General features: G+C 39.9%; 1 protein-coding gene across 1 annotated transcript in view; it reads right to left on the bottom strand.

Annotated features, from left to right (window-relative positions):
* Window positions 1-4,668: 4,668 nt before the first annotated feature.
* The window catches only part of TAFA5 (TAFA chemokine like family member 5), a 418,878-nt gene continuing 401,295 nt past the window's right edge, over window positions 4,669-22,251 (bottom strand). The window contains exon 4 of the mRNA XM_073000620.2: window positions 4,669-6,651. Coding sequence (XP_072856721.1) covers window positions 6,637-6,651 — 15 coding nt within the window. The 3' untranslated portion in view covers window positions 4,669-6,636. The remainder of the gene's footprint in view (window positions 6,652-22,251) is intronic.

The raw sequence follows: 22,251 nt of genomic DNA, 5'->3' as shown, positions 1-22,251 counted from the left end.
CGGTCTCCTTGGTTACCAGAGGAACGAGGGACAAGGTTCCGGGCAGCCACACAGAGGCGTGGCTCATAGACTCGGGCGCTGTCGTACATTTGACAAATAATAAGGATCTCTTTTGTCTTTTAGATGAAACCAGCCTCAGAAGTGTGATGATGGCAAATTCACAAGAGACGGCCGTTGAAGGACAAGGAACTGTTTACATTCCTTCGTTGAATACTGAGATAAGTGGGGTATTTTACGCTCCTGAATTGTCGTTTAATATAATAAGTGTATCAGCGTTGGCTGAGCAAGGGTTCACTGTCACTTTTGAGAAACAGGAGTGTATAATTAAGAAAAATGGTAAAATAGTTGCAAAAGTGAAGCAAGAAAACAATCTGTACATGTTAAAGAGCCAGACACATGAAAGTGCACATGTGATACATACAAACAAACCACAACATGATAACTGTATACATTTATTGCATAGGAGGCTGGGTCATGTAAATTTTAGATCATTACAGAAAATGGAACATTTTGCCAGGGATGTAAACATAAAGGAATGCAAAAATTACTTGGACTGTAATGTCTGTAAAAGTAGCAAGACAAATGTGGCCCCAAAAGGGAGGAAAAGTGACAGAGTCACAACCAGGCCATTTGAATTAGTTCATGCAGATTTAATGGGACCATTTCCTCCATCATTAGGAGGAGCGAAATATGCAATGGTTCTAGTGGATGATTTTACAAGGTTTTCTTTTTGTTATACACTAAGATCTAAAACAGAAGTATTTGATACATTTAGAAAATGGTTATTTTCAGTAGAGAGGAAATTTGACCACAAGGTGGCGCAGTTGCAAACGGATAGAGGTACGGAGTTTACAAACACTAGGTTTCAAAGATGGTTAGAAAGTCTGGGAATTAGACATAGAAAAACGAGCCCATATAGCCCATTTCAGAATGGTGTTGCTGAGAGACGCAACAGAGTGTTACAAGAGATGAAAAATGCATTGTTGGCAGACTCTGGGTTGCGTCATGGTCTGTGGAGTGAAGCGATACTAACCTCTAACTTTTTGGTTAACAGAATTTATTCTTCCTCGATAGATGACACACCATATTTCTTGTTATACGGTAAGAAACCATGTTTAAAATATTTGAGGGTGTTTGGATGCACGGCTTGGGTGCATATCCCGAAACAACTCAGAAGAAAAGGTAAAAATAAAACAAGAAAAATGACATTTGTAGGGTATGAACCCAATTCAAAGGCATACCGGTTTTTTGATGGGAATAGAAGTGTGATAATCTCTAGGTCAGCCAGTTTTAATGAAGGGGAAAACTGGGACCAAGTACATGCAAACTCACAGTTATACATCCCTCTACACGAAAGAAAAAGTCAATTAAGACAGACAGGAACACTTAAGCATGGCGTGGAGTCCTGTGCTGATGATGAAGAAGGAGGAGCTACTACAGATGATGAAGAAGAAGAAGAAAAAGAAGATAGTGATGAGGAAGAGGAGGAAGCACACACTAGTAGTCAGATAGAAACACATACAAATTCACATGGTCCCAGGAGGTCCCAGAGAGCAAATAAGGGTGTGCCGCCCAATAGATTTGGAGTGAATGGTATTACAGTGTGTAATGTTTATATTGAGCCCAGAAATTATAAAGATGTTTTGAAGCTTCCTGATTATGAGAAGAATAAGTGGTTAGAGGCCATGGAGGAGGAGATGAATTCCATGAAGGAACATCACGTGTTCACTGAAACCAAACTACCACCAGAGCATAAGGTAATAGGTAGTAAGTGGGTGTTCAAAAGAAAATTGCAAAATGACGGAAACTACAGATATAAAGCAAGGTTGGTTGCACAAGGTTTTACACAGAAAAGGTTTCTACATTATGATGAGATATTTTCCCCGACAGTTAGGTCTGAAACATTGAGAACAACGCTTGCCTTTGCTGTCAGTAAAAATTATGTAATTTACCACTACGATATAACAACTGCATACTTAAACGCAGACTTAAAGGAAGAGTTATATATGGCAAAAGCACCAGGTTTTGAGGGTACTAAACCAGAACTAGTGTACAGGCTAAACAAGGCAATTTATGGTTTGAAACAATCTGCTAAAAATTGGAATGATTGTTTACACCAAGTTTTGATGAAACTAGGATACAAGAACGGTCTAGCAGACCCTTGTTTATATACCAAGAAAGTTGGGAATGATTTAAATATACTTCTGGCGTATGTTGATGACCTATGTTTTGTAGCAAAAGATCAAAGACAAGTAGAGTTGTTTGAAAAACAATTAAAAAAGGAATTCAAATTTAAAAATCTAGGACCAATACAAAATTATTTGGGTGTACAAATAAAGAAAACAGAACATGGACTTGAATTAAGTCAAGAACACAAAATAAAACAAATGTTAGAAAAATATTGTATGGGAGAGTGCAAGAATGTGAGTACTCCCATGACAGTGGATTTTCAAAAGGAAGATGAAATAAGTAAAGATTTTGAAAATAGAGATTTATATCACTCAGCAATAGGGAGCCTAATGTATCTAGCGAACTGGACGCGCCCGGACATAGCGGCGTCAGTAAACATACTCAGTAGATATATAGAAAAACCTAGTGAAAAACACTGGCAAGGATTAAAAAGGATTTTTAGATACCTAAAGGGAACATATAATTATCGTTTAATTTTGCAACCATCAAAAAATTTAAAACTGTCAGCTTATGTGGATAGTGACTGGGCCAACGATGAAAAAGACAGAAAATCTATGACTGGATTTGTCATAAAATTTGGAAGTAATATAGTTGGTTGGAAATCACGAAAGCAAAATTCTGTAGCAATCTCAACTTCTGAAGCAGAGTTTGCTGCTTTGTCAGATTTATGCTCTGAGTTAATCTGGTATAAACAATTAACAAAAGACTTAAAGTGTAAAACAGATAATGCAATAAAAGTAATGGAAGATAATACCACTTGTATACAAATGGCCAAAACAGATAGAGTAAAAAACAGGAGCAAACATGTTGATATAAAATATCATAACGTAAGGGAAGCTGTAAAAGGAAAACTAATTGAATTAGAATATTGTAAGACTGAAGAAAATATTGCAGACATATTGACTAAACCGTTGTGTGCTCAAAAGCATGAAAAGTGTATAGATGCATTGGGAATGTGTAATGGGTTCAGGCAATTTAAAAAATTAGGAGGAGTGTTAAGGTATATAATTTTTATATAGCCTGAACATAATATGTGTGTGTGCAGAACAAGATTGAGATGACGTCATTCCTTCATCCCTGGCTGATGCAATTCTCTGCAATATGAAGATTGCCACACCTGTGTGCATGAAGTCACCTTAGACGGGATTGGACCAGACTGATGCCAGAACTGTATTTAAGAAATGAACTCTGTACAGTCTTTCTCTTCTCCTGTGCACTGATGTCTGTATGTCATGCTGCCGGTTTGAATACTGAATACTGAAGTGCTGTATGTATGTATATCCTGTATATATTTTGTAAATACACTGCTGAAAAGAAGAAGTTGTTGTGTGCGTTTATCTGCTCTTTACTCTGCGAGAGACAAGATAAAGTCACAGACGCACACTCCCTTAACAGGCCTCCACAGATGGGATCGAGTGTTCCAGCACATCTCATAGATGCTCCATTGGATTGAGAGCTGGGGAATTTGGAGGTCAAGGCAACACCTTGAATTCTTTGTCATGTTCTTCAAACTATTTCTGAATAATTTTTGCAGTGTGGCAGGGTGCATTATCTTGCTGAAAGAACCGCTGCTATTAGGGAACACAACTGCCATGAAGGAGTGTTTGTGGTCCACAACAATCTCTAGGTAGGTGGTACATGTCAAAGAAACATCCACATGAATGCCAGGACCCAACATTTCCCAGAAGAACACTGCCCAGAGCATAACACTGCCTCTGCCAACCTGCCTTCTGCCCATGGAACATCCTGGAGCCATCTCTTCCCCAGATATATGATGCATAAGCACCTGGTCATCCACCAATCTAAAAGAAAACATCATTCATCAGACCAGACAACCCTCTTCCATTGCTTCATGGTCCAGTTCTGATGCTTAAATCCCCATTGTAGGGGCTTTTGATAGTGGACAGGGGTCATCATGGGCACTCTGACTGATCTATGGCTACTCAGCCCCAGACACAGCAAACTGTGTGTTCTGACACCTTCCTGTCACAGCTAGCATAAAGTTTTTCAGCAATTTGAGCTATACTAGATCTTTGTGATCAGGCAGACAAGCTAGCCTCCGCTCCCCAAGTGCATCAAGAATTATCAGTTCACCACAGTTCTCCTTCCTTGCACCACTTTTGGTAGATACTAACCAATGCTTATCTGAAACACCCAACAAGAATTGTAATTTTGGAGATGTTCTTACCCAGTTATCTAGCCATTATTATGTGGCCCTTGTCAAAGTCACTCAGATCTTTTTGCTTGCCCATCTTTCCTGCTTCCAACACAGGAAATTCAAGAACTGGCTTTTCACTTGTTGCCTAATATATCCCACCCCTCAACAGATGCTAATCAATGCTATTCATCTCACTTGTCAGTGGTTTTACTGTTGTGACTGATCAGTGCATGATGTGCTGGCTCTTGCTAGCTAAAGAAGACCACCTGGAATATTCTTATGGTTCATAAATCTAAAGACAATAGGCCCTAGGAGACTTTATGGCAAACACTCTCTCTGATGGGCTCTCCTACATCAGATGACACAGAATACGCATACAACCCATTCAGATCCCTGAATTCTTCTTCCCCACTGGCCTGCAACTTGCTCCGCCTGGCTTTTGAAAACAGCCAAATAGCAGGGGTATATATGCCTTTCACTTCAGCAACCATTAGAGCCACTGGTTGCTCCAAGGCATTGTTTCTGGTATTTTTCACTCCTTTCTCATCTTTTTTACCAGCTCTGACAGATTCAATCATTTCTTTCCTGGCAGCTTTTGCAAACCATCAGCTCATGGTCCCTTGCCAACAGCACCAGTTCATGGACCATCACCTGAAGAAGCACCCTTTTAGGTATCCAATCAGACATATATGTTTTCCTGATACTAATCTCCAAAAATCACTAACATTTCCAACCAGTGGAGCTTTCAGTAATATTTGCTGAAATATTACTTTTGGCCTTTGATTTCAATAAGTGTGTGTGTTCAGTCGTTTAGTCGTGTCCGACTCTTCGTGACCCCACGGACCAGAGCACGCCAGGCCCTCCTATCCTCCACCGCCTCCTGGAGTTGTGTCAAATTCATGTTGGTTGCTTTGATGACACTGTCCAACCATCTCATCCTCGGTCGTCCCCTTCTCCTCTTGCCTTCACACTTTCCCAACATCGAAGTCTTTTCACCAAGGAGTCTTCTCTTCTCATGAGATGGCCAAAGTACTGGAGCCTCAGCTTCAGGATCTGTCCTTCCAATGAGCACTCGGGGTTGATTTCCTTTAGAATTGATAGGTTTGTTCTCTTTGCAGTCCAGGGAACTCTCAAGAGCCTCCTCCAGCACCACAATTCAAAGGCATCAATTCTTCAGCAGTAAGCTTTCTTTATGGTCCAGCTCTCACTTCCATACATCGCTACTGGAAAAACCATAGCTTTGACTATTCGGACTTTTGTTGGCAAGGTGATGTCTCTGCTTTTTAAGATGCTGTCAAGGTTTGTCATTGCTTTCCTCCCAAGAAGCAGGCGTCTTTTACTTTCGGGGCTGCTGTCTCCATCTGCAGTGATCATGGAGCCCAAGAAAGTAAAATCTGTCACTGCCTCCATGTCTTCCCCTTCTATTTCCCAGGAGGTGATGGGACCAGTGGCCATGATCTTAGTTTTTTTGATGTTGAGTTTCAGACCGTTTTTTGCACTCTCGTCTTTCACCCTCATTACAAGGTTCTTTAGTTCCTCCTCACTTTCCGCCATCAGAGTGGTATCATCTGCATATCGGAGGTTGTTGATATTTCTTCCTGCAATCTTAATTCCAGTTTAGGATTCCTCCAGTCCAGCCTTCCACATGATGTATTCTGCATATAAGTTAAATAAGCAGGGTGACAATATACAGCCTTGTCGTACTCCTTTCCCAATTTTGAACCAATCCGTTGTTCCATATCCAGTTCTAACTGTTGCTTCCTGTCCCACATATAGGTTTCTCAGGAGATGGATAAGGTGGTCAGGCACGCCCATTTCTTTTAGGATTTGCCATAGTTTGCTGTGGTCCACACAGTCAAAGGCTTTTGCATAGTCAATGAAGCAGAAGTAGATGTTTTTCTGGAACTCTCTGGCTTTCTCCATAATCCAGCGCATGTTGGCAATTTGGTCTCGAGTTCCTCTGCCCCTTTGGAATCCCGCTTGTACTTCTGGGAGTTCTCGGTCCACATACTGCTGAAGCCTACCTTGTATGATTTTGAGCATAACCTTGCTGGCGTGTGAGATGAGTGCAATTGTCCGGTAGTTGGAGCATTCTTTGGCACTGCCCTTCTTTGGTATTGGGATGCAGACTGATCTTTTCCAGTCCTCTGGCCACTGTTGAGTTTTCCGATTTCAATAAGGCCATTGGCTATATTGGTTATTTATATTCTTTTCTCACCTGAAAGTAAATCTTCAGAATACGTCTTTCTCAGTTTATAATGAATATGTCTTCGTTTCCTCTGCATCTTTTAACAGGATGCAACCTTTAAAAAAAAGAAAAGAAAAACCCTTTATGAAGATAGCACTATCAACCTTCGAGACAGAAACATCCTCAGATACATTGTAAACGGTAGCCTCCATTAAATTGTCAGGTGCCTTAGGAGACTCTATCTCTTAAGCAACTGCTAAATACATGGTCTGGAATGAGGGCGGCATCTCACCCTTAAGTGTCAGAACAGCACACGCACACCAGGTACTGGTTACAAGCCATCGATGGTTTAAAAACTTCAATTCAGATTTTCAAACATCTGGGAAGGGTTCCTTTGCTTGTCCTTACTCTCTTATAGCTGTTCACTTTTGGTAATTTTCTTTGCTGTTGCTGATGTGCTCATGTGACATTCTGAGAGCTAAACTGTATATTACATTTTTCTTGAGGCATTTGGGATACTAGGGTTTGCAGTTTAGATAGCTGTGAGTATCAAAGTTACGTAGTTGTGACTAATAAGGCCTATTCATTTCAGTGCTTTTCCTCTGATAATAATTACCTAAGATCAAGTAGATTCTAACTTATTGTTACCCTTTCCATGGTTTCCTGGTATATAATATTCAGAAGTGGTTTAACCATTCCTTTCTTCTGGATCAACTCTGAGACTATGCAGCTTGCCCAAGGCTGCACAGGCTGGCTTTTCTCCTGAAAGGCACAGTGGGGAATGGACCGCTGATTCCATAGGCAGGTATTTCAACCCACTGTTCTATCCTGCCAGATGGTTCTACTCCAGATAAGATTAAATCTAGATTTATTGCAACATTACTATATGTCGAGGACTAAAATAGTTGAAGTTGTTATAACCTTTGTGAAACAACAATTTGAAATCCCGGTGTTAATGATTTTACTTAAAACCCACAACATATCATTGTGCAGTAAGCTGGTGTAAAGAGATGTGACATCTGAAGAATAGATGTGTCACATTGATGTTCCCTGTTCAGATACTTTTTCCTGAGCAATAAATGAAACATGGCTTGAGTGGGTGAACCCAGAAGAGTCACTTCTGGGCTGCAAGTTAGTTAATGAATGGTAAATATTAAACCAAACTGTGACAGACTGAAATGGCACTCCCAATTTAAGGAGAATGCAGTTTCTTTTTAAAAATATATATTTATTATACAAATAAGTAGGAAAGCTTCAGATGGTAAATGTCATGTAAAGAGATCTCTAGTGGTTGAGGAAAAAGGGAGAAAAACTTTTCTTACATTTTGAACTATATGTGAATTCATGCAATTTTAAACAAGTAATGGAATGAGACTCATTTTTAGTAATCTTACTTGTCTGTATCAAATGAGAGCCCATTGTGTCTCATCCCTTACATGCAAATCTCTCTCTCTCTCTCTCTCTCTCTCTCTCTCTCTCTCTCTCTCTCTCTCACTGCTGGACAGCTTGGTTTCAGTAACTGTTTGCAGAGCCAGAGGTTGGGAGTTCAATTCCCCACTGTGACTCCTAGACGGGGCTGGACTTGATGATCCATGGGGTCCCTTTGAGCTCCGCAGTTCTAAGATTCTCTAAATGAGATAATATGGATATATAAAAGCACACACATCACTTCTCTGAAAAATTTCACATGGTGCAATTATCCAATAACAAGAACTGAACTGACAGCTTTTGTCAATCAGACCATGCACCATAGCAGTGTCTTGTGTACATCTAAAAAGAAGCGTTCTTTTCTTTTCTGCTTTAAAAATAGATACAACTCAATAAAGAAGCTTCATGGGTCAGTTTCTTACAAAGGTTTTCAAAGCTTCTTGAAGGATTTTTTTTTCCGTTGAGAAATATATTAGACACCTTCAATACAGAGTTATATGAATAATCCTTTGTTGTGTGAATAATCCTTTTGCAATTATATGGCCACTTATTAATAGACCGTATCGAATTCTTAATCCAAGCATTGTTGTGAATACTGTGGGCACCTTATTGAAAGAGAATGGCAATCAACAGGCTTGAATAGTTCCAAAAACCCTGAACTTTCACTGAATTGAAGCAGCTTAAAAGGAAATTTATACTGCTTAGAAAATAAATCAGAGGCTCAGAGGTCTTTGTCATGACACCAATGGCCTCCTTAAAGCAGCAGAAATTCCCCCAAAGCCAGTAAATGTGTAAGAGCTTTCTGAACAGCCATTTTATTGTTTTTAATTTAGTCTTCAAAGAGTAGTGTAGCAAATTTCCAAGACTCCTGAGCCTATCGATAAAAGCATTCAGCTTTTAGTGTTGCATTTTCTAAGACATGCGTGAGAGTCAGGATGGTGTGATTTCCTGGGATAGAGCAAGTCGTATTTATTTATTTCATCATGCATATTGAATACAGATACATTATGGGTGATTAAAAATTGAAATATAAAGCAAATGATCTGCAACCGTTTACTTAATTGCTGATAAAGAGAGGTCAGCACCAAAAACCTGCCTAAGAGTAAATGATAAATATGGAGGTGATGGTGGTGGGGTTACCAGGTTCAGAGGGATCCTCTCTAGCCCCTCAGTTACACTACCTGTTTATCCCAGAGTGGGTGAACCCAGAAGAGTCAGTTATGTTGGTAACTATAGGACCTTCCTTGCACCGTTGTCTCCCAGCACTCCAGACCATGAAGAGTTGGCAATACTTCCAGAAATTCCAAAAATCAACAAGGCTATGCACTCACAACCAACATACCCACCTTGCAAGGGAAACCTGACACCACACTCACAAAAATCCTAAAACCACCAGTAGCTGTTCAGGGCAAGATCTGGTTCAGTACCACAAGCCTTCTCAGCCGAAAACACAGACAGTTGGTTGAACAGATTTGTATATTTTATTAGTAAAAACAAAAGAAAAAAGGGGGAAAATGCAAAAAGTTCCAAAAGATTTCAAAGAGTAATTGAAGCTAGAGACAAACTGAGACAAAGCTAAGGCAAATCACAGAACATCCAAGAAAACTACAAAGCTAAACTAATCTACCTAATACTAACCCTCATTCCAGACCATGAACCATATATATATTTAACAGCTTCTTAAGGCATAGAGTCTTCTAAGGCAACTGACAATTTAATGGAGGCTATGGTTTACATTGTATCTGAGGGTGTAGAATCAGTGTAGAGTCAGCAAAGTTCTGAAGCATACACAGAGTGTATCCTTGTCAGGACAGCAAGATAGCAATCGAGCATATCATCTCCTGAGAGGTAAGCTAAGCAAAATACCTCAACTTCTGAGCACTTCTTATACATTAAACATCCAGTGCCAGACCCTTCTAGATGGTCCACGAATCAAGTTTCACGTTCCCTCTAATGTTCACAAAGGCTAGAGAACTTTCTGCCTCTTCTTTCACACCACTTAAATGATCCCCCAATTAGTTCAGTACTAGAGAGGAAGCTGGCTTGGCCTTCAAAGCCTTTCTCACAAGATATAAGCTGCAGAGGTTAGTCCTCCCTTGTTACTGCGAAGACATAGCTAAGTTATTTTGGCGCAAACAGCAGAAAATCCTTCAAGCATCGATCCCTTTCTCTCATGGGAAAATTCAATAACAATCATTTAAAAATAAAATAAATAAGGCTTTGTTTGTTTTCATAACACTCAAAACCTGCTTCCTTAGGCAGCTACCTCACACTGCCCAACAATAGGGTAGGCCTTCAGTAAAAGATGTTAAACTCTGTGACACTCTACATAAAGTTAAGTTCCTTCATTACTAAATAAAGGACTGCAGTTGACCATCAAGAAGATAAAAATCATGGCTGCAGAAAAACTATACAGTGGTGCCTTGACTTATGAACGTCCTGACTTACGAGTTTTGACCAGCTCCGGCAGCAAAATTTTGCTTTGACCTGCAACTGGAGCTTAGAGTTACGAGCAGAAAAAAGGCGGGGGAAAGGCGGGGAATTTAAACTGCTAACTGTTGGTCGGGGAAGGGGCTACAGCTTCTCTGCAGCACCTTCGCCCCAGCTGTTAGAGAGTGTGCATGTACTGCAGGGTTTGTTATTAGCAGAGAAGCTAGGCTCATTTCCAGGTTTAAAATGGATGACTGGCATGGAGCAATACATTAACCCTTGCAATCAACCCTAAAGGGAACATTTTAAAAGGAAAAGAAACAAACGTCCTTACTGGTCCACACTGCAAGAGCATCGGCGCCTCTTTTTCTCTCCCCAACACCGTACCCCCACTGGAAAAGTCTGCTGATGGCACCCTCTCCTCACACTCACCCTGCAACCTTTACCTTTACCTAGATTGTTGTGCATGAAAAAAATAAAACATCCCCTGAAAATAAGCCGTAATGTGTTTTTTGGAGCAAAAATTAATATAAGACCTTGTCTTATTTTTGGGGAAACATGGTAAGCATAATCCTTGGATATTTGATGACAATTGAGAAATTGTGAAATCCTATTATGAGGCAACCCAATTAAAAATGATGAAAGCTTAGAAAAAGAAACACCTGGTTAATGGCAGATTAATGGATGAGAGAATGTTTATAATCTAGAATGAAGTATTTCAGAATTGAAATTGCAAGAACTGGAAAAGCTGGCAAACGTGGAACCAGTACAGAATAATGACCAAAGTATAGATGGCAACTGGATGACAGAAGTAGATGTGACAGTGGAAGAAGAAAATATATCAGTAAAAGAACCAACGGATTAATTTAGTAACAGATCAGCAGAAATTACTGAAGGGAAATATATTAAATCATATTAGTCAAAATATAGAAATACAAAGGCTCTTTATTTCATGCCAATTATGGAATAAACCAGTTAAAAATTTACAGAGTGATGCAAATGTGGTCATCAGTACAATTTCAACCAACATGCTAAAAGAAATAAATCTGCTCCTGTATAGCACAAGCTACCATAATAATCATGGAGCTCACAAGTTTCCCCAAAACAGGAGAAAAAATAGAACTCTAAAATGGAAAATTCACCTGGAAAAATAAATAAACAAATTATATGCAGAGATTAGCAACTTAAAACACTTGAAAGATGTGAAACTTAAAGATGAAACGGTAAAAGCCAGACTATTCAAAAGCAATGGTTTAGAAAGGAAATAGTTGAAATTATGGAAGAATTAAAACAATGGGTAAAAGCTACTGCAAACAAAAGTAAAAGGTATGATCAACACTTAAAACCACATAGGGAAAATGTGCAATTTTGAAATAACTGACTATTATTTAATAAATAGTTAGGAGAAAATGCAGCTCAAAAGAAATTAGGCCTATACGAAGATGATGCTCTAAAATTTTGGAAAGAAATTTGGGGAAGCCAAATACAGTAGAAGATAATAAAAGTGCCTCAGGGATTAGTGACATCTGTAAAGAAACCCAAGGAAAATGTATGAATTATGTTGTAATAAAAGTTAAAATGATTAAGAGACACAAAGACTGTGAAAAACTGGAGTGCACCTGGACCAGATGGGTTGCACAGATTTTAACAAGTCCCCATCAATGTATAGCAGTGTTATTGAACCACCTACTTCATAATTCCACAACTGAAGACTGGATCACCACAGGATGAATGTCTCTGATAATAAAAGCTCAGGAAAAAGGCAATGAACCTAGTCATTATTGACTAATCACATGCCTTCCAACAATGTTCAAGTTACTTACAGGATTACTTGAAAGATCAAGATACAATTATTTAACTGAAAATTCCCAATGTCCAATTGTACAGAAACAGAACTTCAAAGTCACAAAGTGTTAATTGACAAATGGTACTTAGATTAGATTAGGTATCCTTCAGTCTCAAAAGACTATGGTAACATGCTCTGAATGGAGGACTTGAAACAGCATCTAGTGTGGCTGAGAAGGCCAATTCGAGAGTGACAATGCCTTCCACGCTGAATACAAATACAGTCTGTTCCGTCCAAATGGTACTAAAGGATTTGAAAAGATAAAAAATGAATCATAGCATGGTGTGGACGGACTATAAAAAAGCATTTGACTCATTGTCACACAACTGGATTAATACCTGCCTAAAAAATTGGAATTAATAAAAATATTCAGAAGTTCCTGAAGAAAAACATGGAAAAACAGAAAATGTATGGCAAAGAAATCAGGGGAGTTAACATTAAAAGGGGATATTTCAGGGGACTTCTTTGTCACCATTACCATTGAACATCCCACTAATCCCCATGTCAATAATTTTAAACAAAACTGGATTGGACTACCATATTTCAGATCAAGCAGGAAAAATCAATCATCTGTTATACATGGATGATTTAAAACTATGCAAAAAATTGGACCAAGATAGCATCAATACTAAATACAATGCAAAAATATTAACATGAAATTTGGACTTGATAAATGTGCAGTTCTCTTTATACAATGCGGCAAGAATAAAAAAAAAGATGGAATAGATATAAAAATGGCAATATCATAAATTTTTAAGTGATGTCAATTATAAATACCTTTGAATACTAGAAGATACTTTCCTGCATCCAGAAATTAAGCATCTGACACAAAAGAAATATATTAAAAGGCTGCAGAAAATTTTAAAAATCAAATTAAAATGTAGAAATACAATTAAAGTCATAAATGCATTGGCAGTTCCAATAATTATACCCAGGTGAATTAATGAATAATTAATTAGGAAAACTGGATAGAAGAACTTGGAAATTAATAAACATGCATGAGACAGTGCATCCAAAAAATTTGATGTGGACAGATTATACTTAATCCAGAAAAACTGGAGGCCAAGGATTACTCCAAATACAACAGATAGAAGAGCAAGAAAAAAGAAGCCTAATGATTATATTTTTAAAAATCAGAGTACTTAAAGAAGTACTTGAAGTAGCAAAAATCTTGAGAACAACAGAAATAAAGCTGAATATAAGAAACAACAATTTGAAGATAAATTAAGTAAATGGAAAAATAAACCACTGGATGGACAATATCTCAAAAATATTGCTGGAAAACATGTTAATGGTTTAACGTGGGCATGGTTAAAACTGGAGACCATCAAGAAAGAAAGAAAGAAAGGCTTGAACTTTGTTGCACAAGAACAAGCACTCCAAACTAAAGCCATGAAAGCTAAAATTCAAGGAACTGGTGTACTCTGCAAAGAAAAAAATGGAACTGTGTCACACCTCATCTGTAAACATTCAGAGATTTCACAGACAGACTACAAAGATAGACAAAGAGTTGCAACACTGATATTCTGGTCAATATGTAAAATATATAACCTGCCAGCATTCAGGAATCCATGGGAACATCAAGTAGAGATGATGTCAGAAAACAACTAAGTTAAAATCTTGGCACATGGCAAAACCCACAATCTAATTTTAATGTGACAGAAGCAGAAGTAGAACTTTGCAAGAGGTGCTCTCTGAATAGAGGAAGATAAGCTCTCAAACAATGTATTCATGGCTAGGAAATAACAAATGAAAGGAAAACTCTGTTGTCCACAGATAAAAATCCCCATTCCTTCATAGGCCTAAGGATGCTGCTTTAAGATCTGGATCCTCTATGGCATTTAAAATGAGACAGTGATTTTAAATCTAAGGACACTTTGACCCTCGAGATATTTAGGACTACAACTTCCTTTACTGTTGGCTATGCTGGCCGAGTCTTCTAGGAGCTGACATTCAAGACATCTAGCATACAAACTATTCTGCACCTATGCTCCAAAATGAAATAAAAGATCTTAGAATCTGAATTCTGTTCGTGTGTATGTGTGTTCTAAAATTTGAATGTGATCGGTATTAGTTTTATCTATTGAAATTTGCAAATTAACAACCCTATTTGACCCATATGAAAGCTGTTCAAAGCTTTTGTTTAATGAAGCCTTGATAGCACCATGGATTTTCAAAGGAAATTGTCCTGATCTTTAGGATGACAGGTTCTTGATGCATTGGGATGCACATGTCTTCATCCTCTATATGTGCCAAGCCCACATATGCCATCTCCCTCTGTCCCTGCAAGATCCTTTCCTCCTACAGTATATCAACATCATCCATATGACTGAATCACTTGGATATTTGTGGGTATATTTGAAGTGGAACCATCCCCGTTTGCAACTTAATTTCAGATTTGAGGTCTGGGTGCTCAACTAGTATTGTTCACCAAAATATCTATATGAGTATTTTTTTCCCTTAAAGTAGTTCTCCCCCCACCAGAAAAAAAGGCCCAAAAGGAACCTTCACCATCAAAAAAATCATTTTAGGTAGACACAGAGCACCAGTGCTTTTCAGCAGAGACAGAAATAGTTTTTTTCTTGGTATGTGGAAAAACTTAATAAAACCTTCCCAAGTCCTCTGCAGAATGGGATAGCAACTCTTTGACATGTGGAAGAGGCGTAGCTGTGAAACCTGGTTAATATACACAGGCTATTTAAGATGTTTAATGAACCATAAAGGCCAGATGACAGAGACAAATAAGCCTCTTCCCCCAAAAGTGCTGTGATTGGGGCTCGGGTCCCCCATTTCGCCTTGATGCATCGCCGGGTGCTCTGTAGGGGCTTGGCTATTGCTTTCTATAAATGGTTTAACCTTCAGCTCCATGTGGTCTGCCTAGTACTGTATGCTGTCAATTAAGGAAAATCAATCTCTGGCACTTCAATGCTGAAAACATGGAATCCCCCTGGGGGTGTAAATAATTAGTTCAGAAATGCTTTAGGCAATAATTAACCAAACCAGACTTATCAAGAAGACTGCCTGCAGCATTTTTCCTCCTCAGAGGTGTTTAATATCTATCAAGTTGCTTCTAAATGATTTTGATTTAAGCATTTCAGGGCTTTCTTCTTTTTTTAGGTATAAAGTGATTGTGTAATTAATGTGGCTGGACCCGGCCCCGTCCTATGTTGTAAATTACCCTGAACTTCAAAACCTTGCTGCTCCTTTACGCCTTTCCTTCAGTTATTCAAAAGTGCAACAGAAGAGGGGGAAATTCATTGTTTTCAGTGCGTAAGGCTATTCAGTAATAAGATTTTAAAGGCAAAATGGCTGTGATTTCTAGAGAACTTGTTTCATGAGAAACAGGAGGATAAATTTAAATCTATATAGACCTCATTCATTAGGCTATGGTATTGTTAATTGGTGTACCCAAAATTTTACTTACTGTCCACCACAAAGAGCTTCATAATGAACACTACAGACGGCTTTCAGTCTATAGACGTTAGACGTGTAGCGGAACTGATAGATAGTGGTGATGGACTAGGACTCAGGAAATCTCACTCAGCCTTGAAAACTCAATGGTCACAGGGGGTTACAATGGTAAAACCACTCTTTTAATATCTCCCATACCTTAAAAACCCTATTAGAGTTGCCAAAAATTTGAGGTAGCTTAGCAGAGCATAACACAAAAAAAAATATGGACCTGATTACAAAGCCATTTCATGATGCTTTTGTAGATAAGCCGGGTTTAGTTTCTGACTAATAGATCAATCCTACTTAGGTGTACTCTGCTTCTTGGGTTCAATTGGACTTAATACTAATCATGTGCTCTTTAATTAATTCTGACTCATGGGGACCCTTTTCAGAGTTTTCCAAGTAGAGAATACTCAGAGGTAGCTTATCCTTTCCTTCTCCTGGGGTCACCCTGGGACTGCAGCTCACTCAAGACCACACAGGCTGGCTTTTCTCCCAGGAGACACAGTGAGGAATCGAAGTCCAGTCCTCTGGGTCCATAGCCAGATATCTAAACCAGTGAGCTATCCAGCTCAGTTGGATCTCTCCCAGAGATTTTTATTCAGTGAATAACGAACGTGCTCTACACTTTGTAGAGCACATTTCTATTTCCTTATAGAAATGGCCATTTCAGACTTCCCAAGAATGACAGTGAAATATATTCCATGTTGACTTCTCTATTTGGGACTTGTAATGTATTTTTGAAAAAAAGAGGGTACACAAAACAATGTTTACCTCTTAAAAAGGTGCATGACTAAAAATGTGTGCATTTGAAACAAGGGCACAAACAGGCCTTCAGAAAAATGAGAAAACCTGCCTAAAATCTGGATGTGAGGAAAATGGTGCTTGCTTTGAAGAAATGTATACAGGAATACATGTCAGGACATGATCACACCAGCAAAATGTCCTTCTGTTTCCTTTTGTATTTTATTCTCTGAGCAGTCACGTATTGTGGTCATGTGACATACAGGAAAGCTGCTTTGCAAACCGCCGACCATCTGTTTAAATCACTGTCTTGTGAAGCTTAGGTCCCGAAAACACTTGTTTTGTGAGTGCAGAAGAAGCTGTCAAAATCGTCATCTAGTGAAAATCGGTTTGCGAAACAAGGACCAAACATTGTCCAGCGAAATTCCCCCATAGGAATCACTCTTTTGCGAATCGCTATAGCAATCACAAAAAGTCAATGTCTAGCGAAAAAACTGTCATGCGGGGTAACTGTCTAGCGAGCCACCACTGTATATCCCAGGGTGTGCATTCTAACATGATTTTGAATTATTTTAACATTTTCCTAAATCTGATGCAATATGACTGGCTATATTTTGGTACCATAATATTTCCCTCTGGGTTTTTTATGTCTCTGGAGCCCCTTTCTTCCTTTGGAAAAAAATGGTTACATCCATGTTTCAGCAAAATTTCCTTGATGGGTACAAGTTTCTCTGCTGCACTTGTGCCTCTTCTAGCAGAGAAACCATAGTCATTTTCATTGCAGCTCTGCCACGAGGTGCCCAAGAGGAAACCATGAAAGAACTCGGGGAAAGAGCAGCACTTGGTGGAAGGATCCACAAATACCAATAACATATACGTTTTCCTGTCCACTGACACTTCATTCGCTAAAAAATTTAAACCATATTAATTGGACAAAACCGGCAAATGACATCACTGGTGGAAGCAACATAAGGTGGGTTGCCAGAAAAAAGTATTGGTACAGCTGTGCACACAGGACACCACTGTAAAACTGTTGTGTAATAAATCCCACAATAAAAAAGGCAGGTGGGACTTGTTGCAGAGATGGCACAGAGGCAGACCAAAAGATTTGGTAATGGCTGTGCATCATCTGACCAAAGACACACACACACAATCAAAATCAATGAGGAAGAACTGGGACATGTTTCACTGCTGTGACCAAGGCCTCAATCTGCAAAAAAGAGACCATTGATGCAACGTGAGGCAGATTCAAGACAGAACAAAAAAGCTGCTGAAATTCTGAGAAGGAGGCGGAGCTGAGAGGTGTTCACTTCCTTTTCTTTCCTTGTTTCTTTTTGTGTTTTCTTTCTCGGTTGCCACTCCCTAAAAATGCCACCAGCACCCTCTGGCTGGAAGGGTAGAGAAAAAGTCTTACTTGCATTAATGGAAGCATCCTTGTAACCGCCATTGCTGTGTCAAAGAGAGGCTGACTGCAGGGCTGATCAAAAGGTGCCATGAGCTGCATCTGACTTGCAGGTTAGATGTCCGCCATTCCTGCAAAAAGACATACGATTATGAACTGCAGGCATTGGAGAAGTTCCTTTTTAACCTAATGTAAAAGAAATACAGGGTTCACATGGCCATGGTTTCTGGGAGTTGTAATCCAAACAGTTACTTGTTCTAATCTCTGAGAAAATGAAATCCAGTTTGGTACCAGGCAAACCCGAATCCAGCATCCAGAATAGGCAGTGATTAGTTACTCTTTTTTTCCTGTTCAACTTTTTGCATTCTTCATATACTTCACAATTAACTGATGGCACCACAGAGGGCAAAGCAAAATCTACTTGCGAAAGAGCAAAGGTTTGTTGGGAAGACATTTATATCCATTTTAATATACAAAATTATTCTGATTCACCACCAATGCAAGGTATAGAGGCTTTCTACAAAGGTGGCTATTGTTCTGTAATTAAACAGAAGTAAGGATACGGTCTGTCAACAAGGTAATTACTCACAGAAATGAACCTGAAATGAGACGCTAGCAATCTATTTCACCGTGGCATAAAAGAAGACTTTCGTATTTAGCAATGTCTAGTAAACCTTAATTCGTGCTTCCACTATGGAAGCTGACCAGAATCGCAATGAAACATAACCATATGTGTAGTATATCTGGATTTCTTGCACTTGCCATTCAACCACTTGGTAGCTTTTTAAAATATAGGCTCCATTGATTGATTGATTGATTGATTGATTGATTGATTGATTGATTGATTGATTGATTTGATTTATACCCCACCCATCTGGCCTATAAGACCACTCTAGGCAACTAACTTGGACACTAACTTGAAGGGAGGAAATCCGCAAGTACACCCATTTGTCATAGACAATTCCCTGAAGTTCACAATGATGGAAGCAGCCTGGCTTGCATTTAAAGCATCCACTGCATTTAAAGCATGCATTTAAAGCATGAAAGAGGCCTGCCCCATTGAAAGGGAGGTCATCGATATGTGCACGGGCATCTTCAACTAGGCCAACTGTTCTGAGGCAGGAAAAATGGTGTAGGGCTACTGAAGTGGCCACAGACTTCGCTGTAGCATCTACAGTGTGACGGGCAGAGAGAATCTGTTGCTTAGCAACGGAAAGGCCTTCTTTTTGGAATGTTTGGGCTACTATCTTTTTATCCTCTGGTAGGGATTCAGTAAAAGTGGACATATTATCCCAAAGGAAGCATCCGTAAGCTCCCTTGGCTCCTTGATAATTAGCAACTCTCATGGTGAAGGCTGCAGAAGAGTAGAGCCATCTGCCCATACAGTTTATTCGCCGATAGTCTTTATTTGGTGGTATGAGAGATTGTCCATGTCAAGATCTCGATTGTGAGGCTTCGACAAATATAGAATTTGGAGCTGGTTGTTTCTGGAGGAAAATGGCTCCTGTGTCATGAACTCTATAGAAATTATTGATCCATTTAGACATCATATGGGAGGAGGTTGGTTTTGTCCAGGATCATTGTGCAGTGCTAAGGAGGGATGGTAACATCGATATGTGTACTGGAGTAGCTGTGTCTTTACAGACTGGATTGTATAGATGATCGGCTGGTTCCACTGATGGATGGTGGACTTGGAGATCGAGGGACTTAGCCATATGAATCATAAGTTGGGCATAAATCTGGAAATCCTCTGCCAGTGAATCGATATTGACAATGTCAGACTCTGACTTGACCGAGGTGAGTAATTCTAATGGAGTCTGAGGTTAAGATCCATGGTCAGAGCCTTCGAGGTTGCATCTGGAGTTGAAGGACTGTCGATCGACTTCGGTGTCAAGAGGCTGGAGTTCATAGTATTGTCGGTTATGACCTGAGATAAATGGAGGCGGCATGTCCATGGACATCCATCAGTGTCGAGAGTTGTCAACATTGAAAGAGGACATTTGAGTGTCCATGGACCTTGTCTGGTGCAGATGGACCTCAGTGTTGAGCCCGGTATCATAACGGTGTCTGAGTCAATGTCTCGGATTCACCAGAGGACAGGAATCTTGTGGAGGTAATGGGATGGACCGTGTGTCCATGGACCAGGATGGATATTGAGAATCATCGATATCAGAGTCTGTGTCCCTTTGGTGTCTAAATGGAGGCTGCAGATGCAGTGGCATAGCTGTAGAATATACGGACGCTGGCAATACCGAGTGTGAAGAATGATTTAGCATCATCTGGTCTGGTAGGAAAGTAGCGGGAGGCTGGGGCTGTAAAAGCCTCGCAAGTGGAAGAGCTTGACCGTTGTGGGCTTTTTCGGCACCAGGTAGGGAGTGGCTTGAGGTATAGTAAAGTCTTGGTGGTATGGCCATTTCAAACCCAATGGCTGTTGAGAGGGAGGCCGACTGCTAGATGGTACCATCAAACCAGGTAAAATGCCTGGTTGGCTGGTAGATGCAATTTGTTGAAAAGAGCACTGGTTGGGGCAAATGGCAACCCAATGAACTTGCTGAGTGTGGGTCTGAGCCACATGTGATGGAGCCAGCTGTTGAGATTGTTGTTGATGATGTCTCTGTTTAGGGATCGGTGGGTGGTCGGACGGCACCGAGTAGGGAACGGTGTCAAGTCCCTCGAGATGGAAGACCTTGGGCGAAGTAACAACTGAGGGGTTACTCAATGGAATAGAAACTTGCGGATTGGGAGGAGAGGACACTAAACGGTCGATTCTATCATCCCATTCTGGTGAGTAAGAACATGGTTGATGGGATGGGAGTCCGTCATCATCAGAGGGAGAACCAACCAAAATTGACTAAAAGTTGTTGAGGCTGTGGAGGGATGACGGCAGGCTTAGATTATTTGACTCCTTTTGGAGGAGAAGGTTCTGGAGCTGAAGAAGCTTTGATAGGACTTTGACATTTAGTGGAAGTTTTCAAAGCCGAGGACTTCGCATTGAGGGTTTCAACTTGTGTGTCTTAGAGGTCTTGGACAATGTAGATGGAGTGTCGGAGTGAGATGGTCTGTCTGATGGACGTTGTTTTGATGATTTGGTAACAGCTTTTTCCATTGCTTTTGTTTGAGAAGTGGCCTTACACGGGGGTTGGGCTATTTTAACTGGTTGCAAAGATTGTTCCAAAAGTTGGAGCTTTAGCCTAGAAAGATGGGACTGGAGAACTCCACATTTTAAATTTGGAGTTTCATGATCTCATGAAAATACAGAGTTGGTTTGGGATTTGAGTGATGCGACCTGACCTGTGGGCATCATACAGAGATCTACCCACAGCATTTTGGATCCACTGAAGCTCGCAGACTATCTTCATTTCTAAGTGCAGTGCTTCATTTATCGGGGGGCAACTGGCGATTGGGGCCAAGCAGAAAAGTCACAACTGGTGTATCATCCAAATCTGATATAAGCAGTCCTTGGAATAACCATCAGCTAGTAAAAGCTACAAGTGCAATATAAGAGGAGGAATACCCCTAAGCTTCATACCTGTCCTTCACATATAGATTGCTGGTCTTCTTGACCAACAATGATCCTATCTTGTCAGGATTGCCTTTCAGCTGGTTAACTTCCCATTCACCATCCATCATCTGCATAATGGTGTAATCCCCCATAATTATCTCATCCATGGGTTTCCTCCAGATGTTTTAGCAAGTATGGAAAACAGGATGAAAACTTCTAGTACTCAAGAGGCCAGAAACTGGCATAATCTTCTGTGCCCAAGCTTCCAGGCAGGAACAGAACTCTTAACAACCAATATTGTCACATGCAGATGGCCCAGAAAGTTGACAGCAACAAAGGATGCTGAGAACGGGTGGTGGTGGTTCAAGCTCCATGCGAGACGACATCCTATTCCAAAGCAGTGGGGTGACATGCTTCCTCTAGACAGATTTCTAGTGCTGAGAGACTTAGGAAAACCTAATATTCATGCTAATAGTTGTGCTTTGTAAATTAGCATTGTCTCCATTGATACAACATTTTAAAGATTTGTATAATTGGAGGCTTGGAGAGGTCCTGTTTATGGAAATGATCAAAGAGCAAAGGAAAGTTCAGTCTTCTTCTCTGCCCTGCTCCCCCACATGATGCTTTGTCCTGCCTTTCTCATGCAGGGAAGTATCTGGAAAAGAAGTAGATGCCAGAAATTAACTAATCCTGGCCAATAAAACACTTTGCTGACAGCCACATATAAGTTGCTCAAAGAAACACAAGGTCAAAAGAAAATAAAGCCAAATGGTCCGTTTTATTATTTCACATCAGAAACAATCTCATGGGTTAATGGCAACCTTAACATGAAAACACACCAATTAATTTCCCATACAGCCATATCCTTTTATACCCTTTCCATTCATCTTCACCTGAGTTTCCTTCTTTT

The sequence above is a fragment of the Pogona vitticeps genome, chromosome 5 (genome assembly GCF_051106095.1).
Source record: "Pogona vitticeps strain Pit_001003342236 chromosome 5, PviZW2.1, whole genome shotgun sequence".
Taxonomy (NCBI): domain Eukaryota; kingdom Metazoa; phylum Chordata; class Lepidosauria; order Squamata; family Agamidae; genus Pogona; species Pogona vitticeps.
This window is presented reverse-complemented; position numbering and strand designations above follow the sequence as displayed.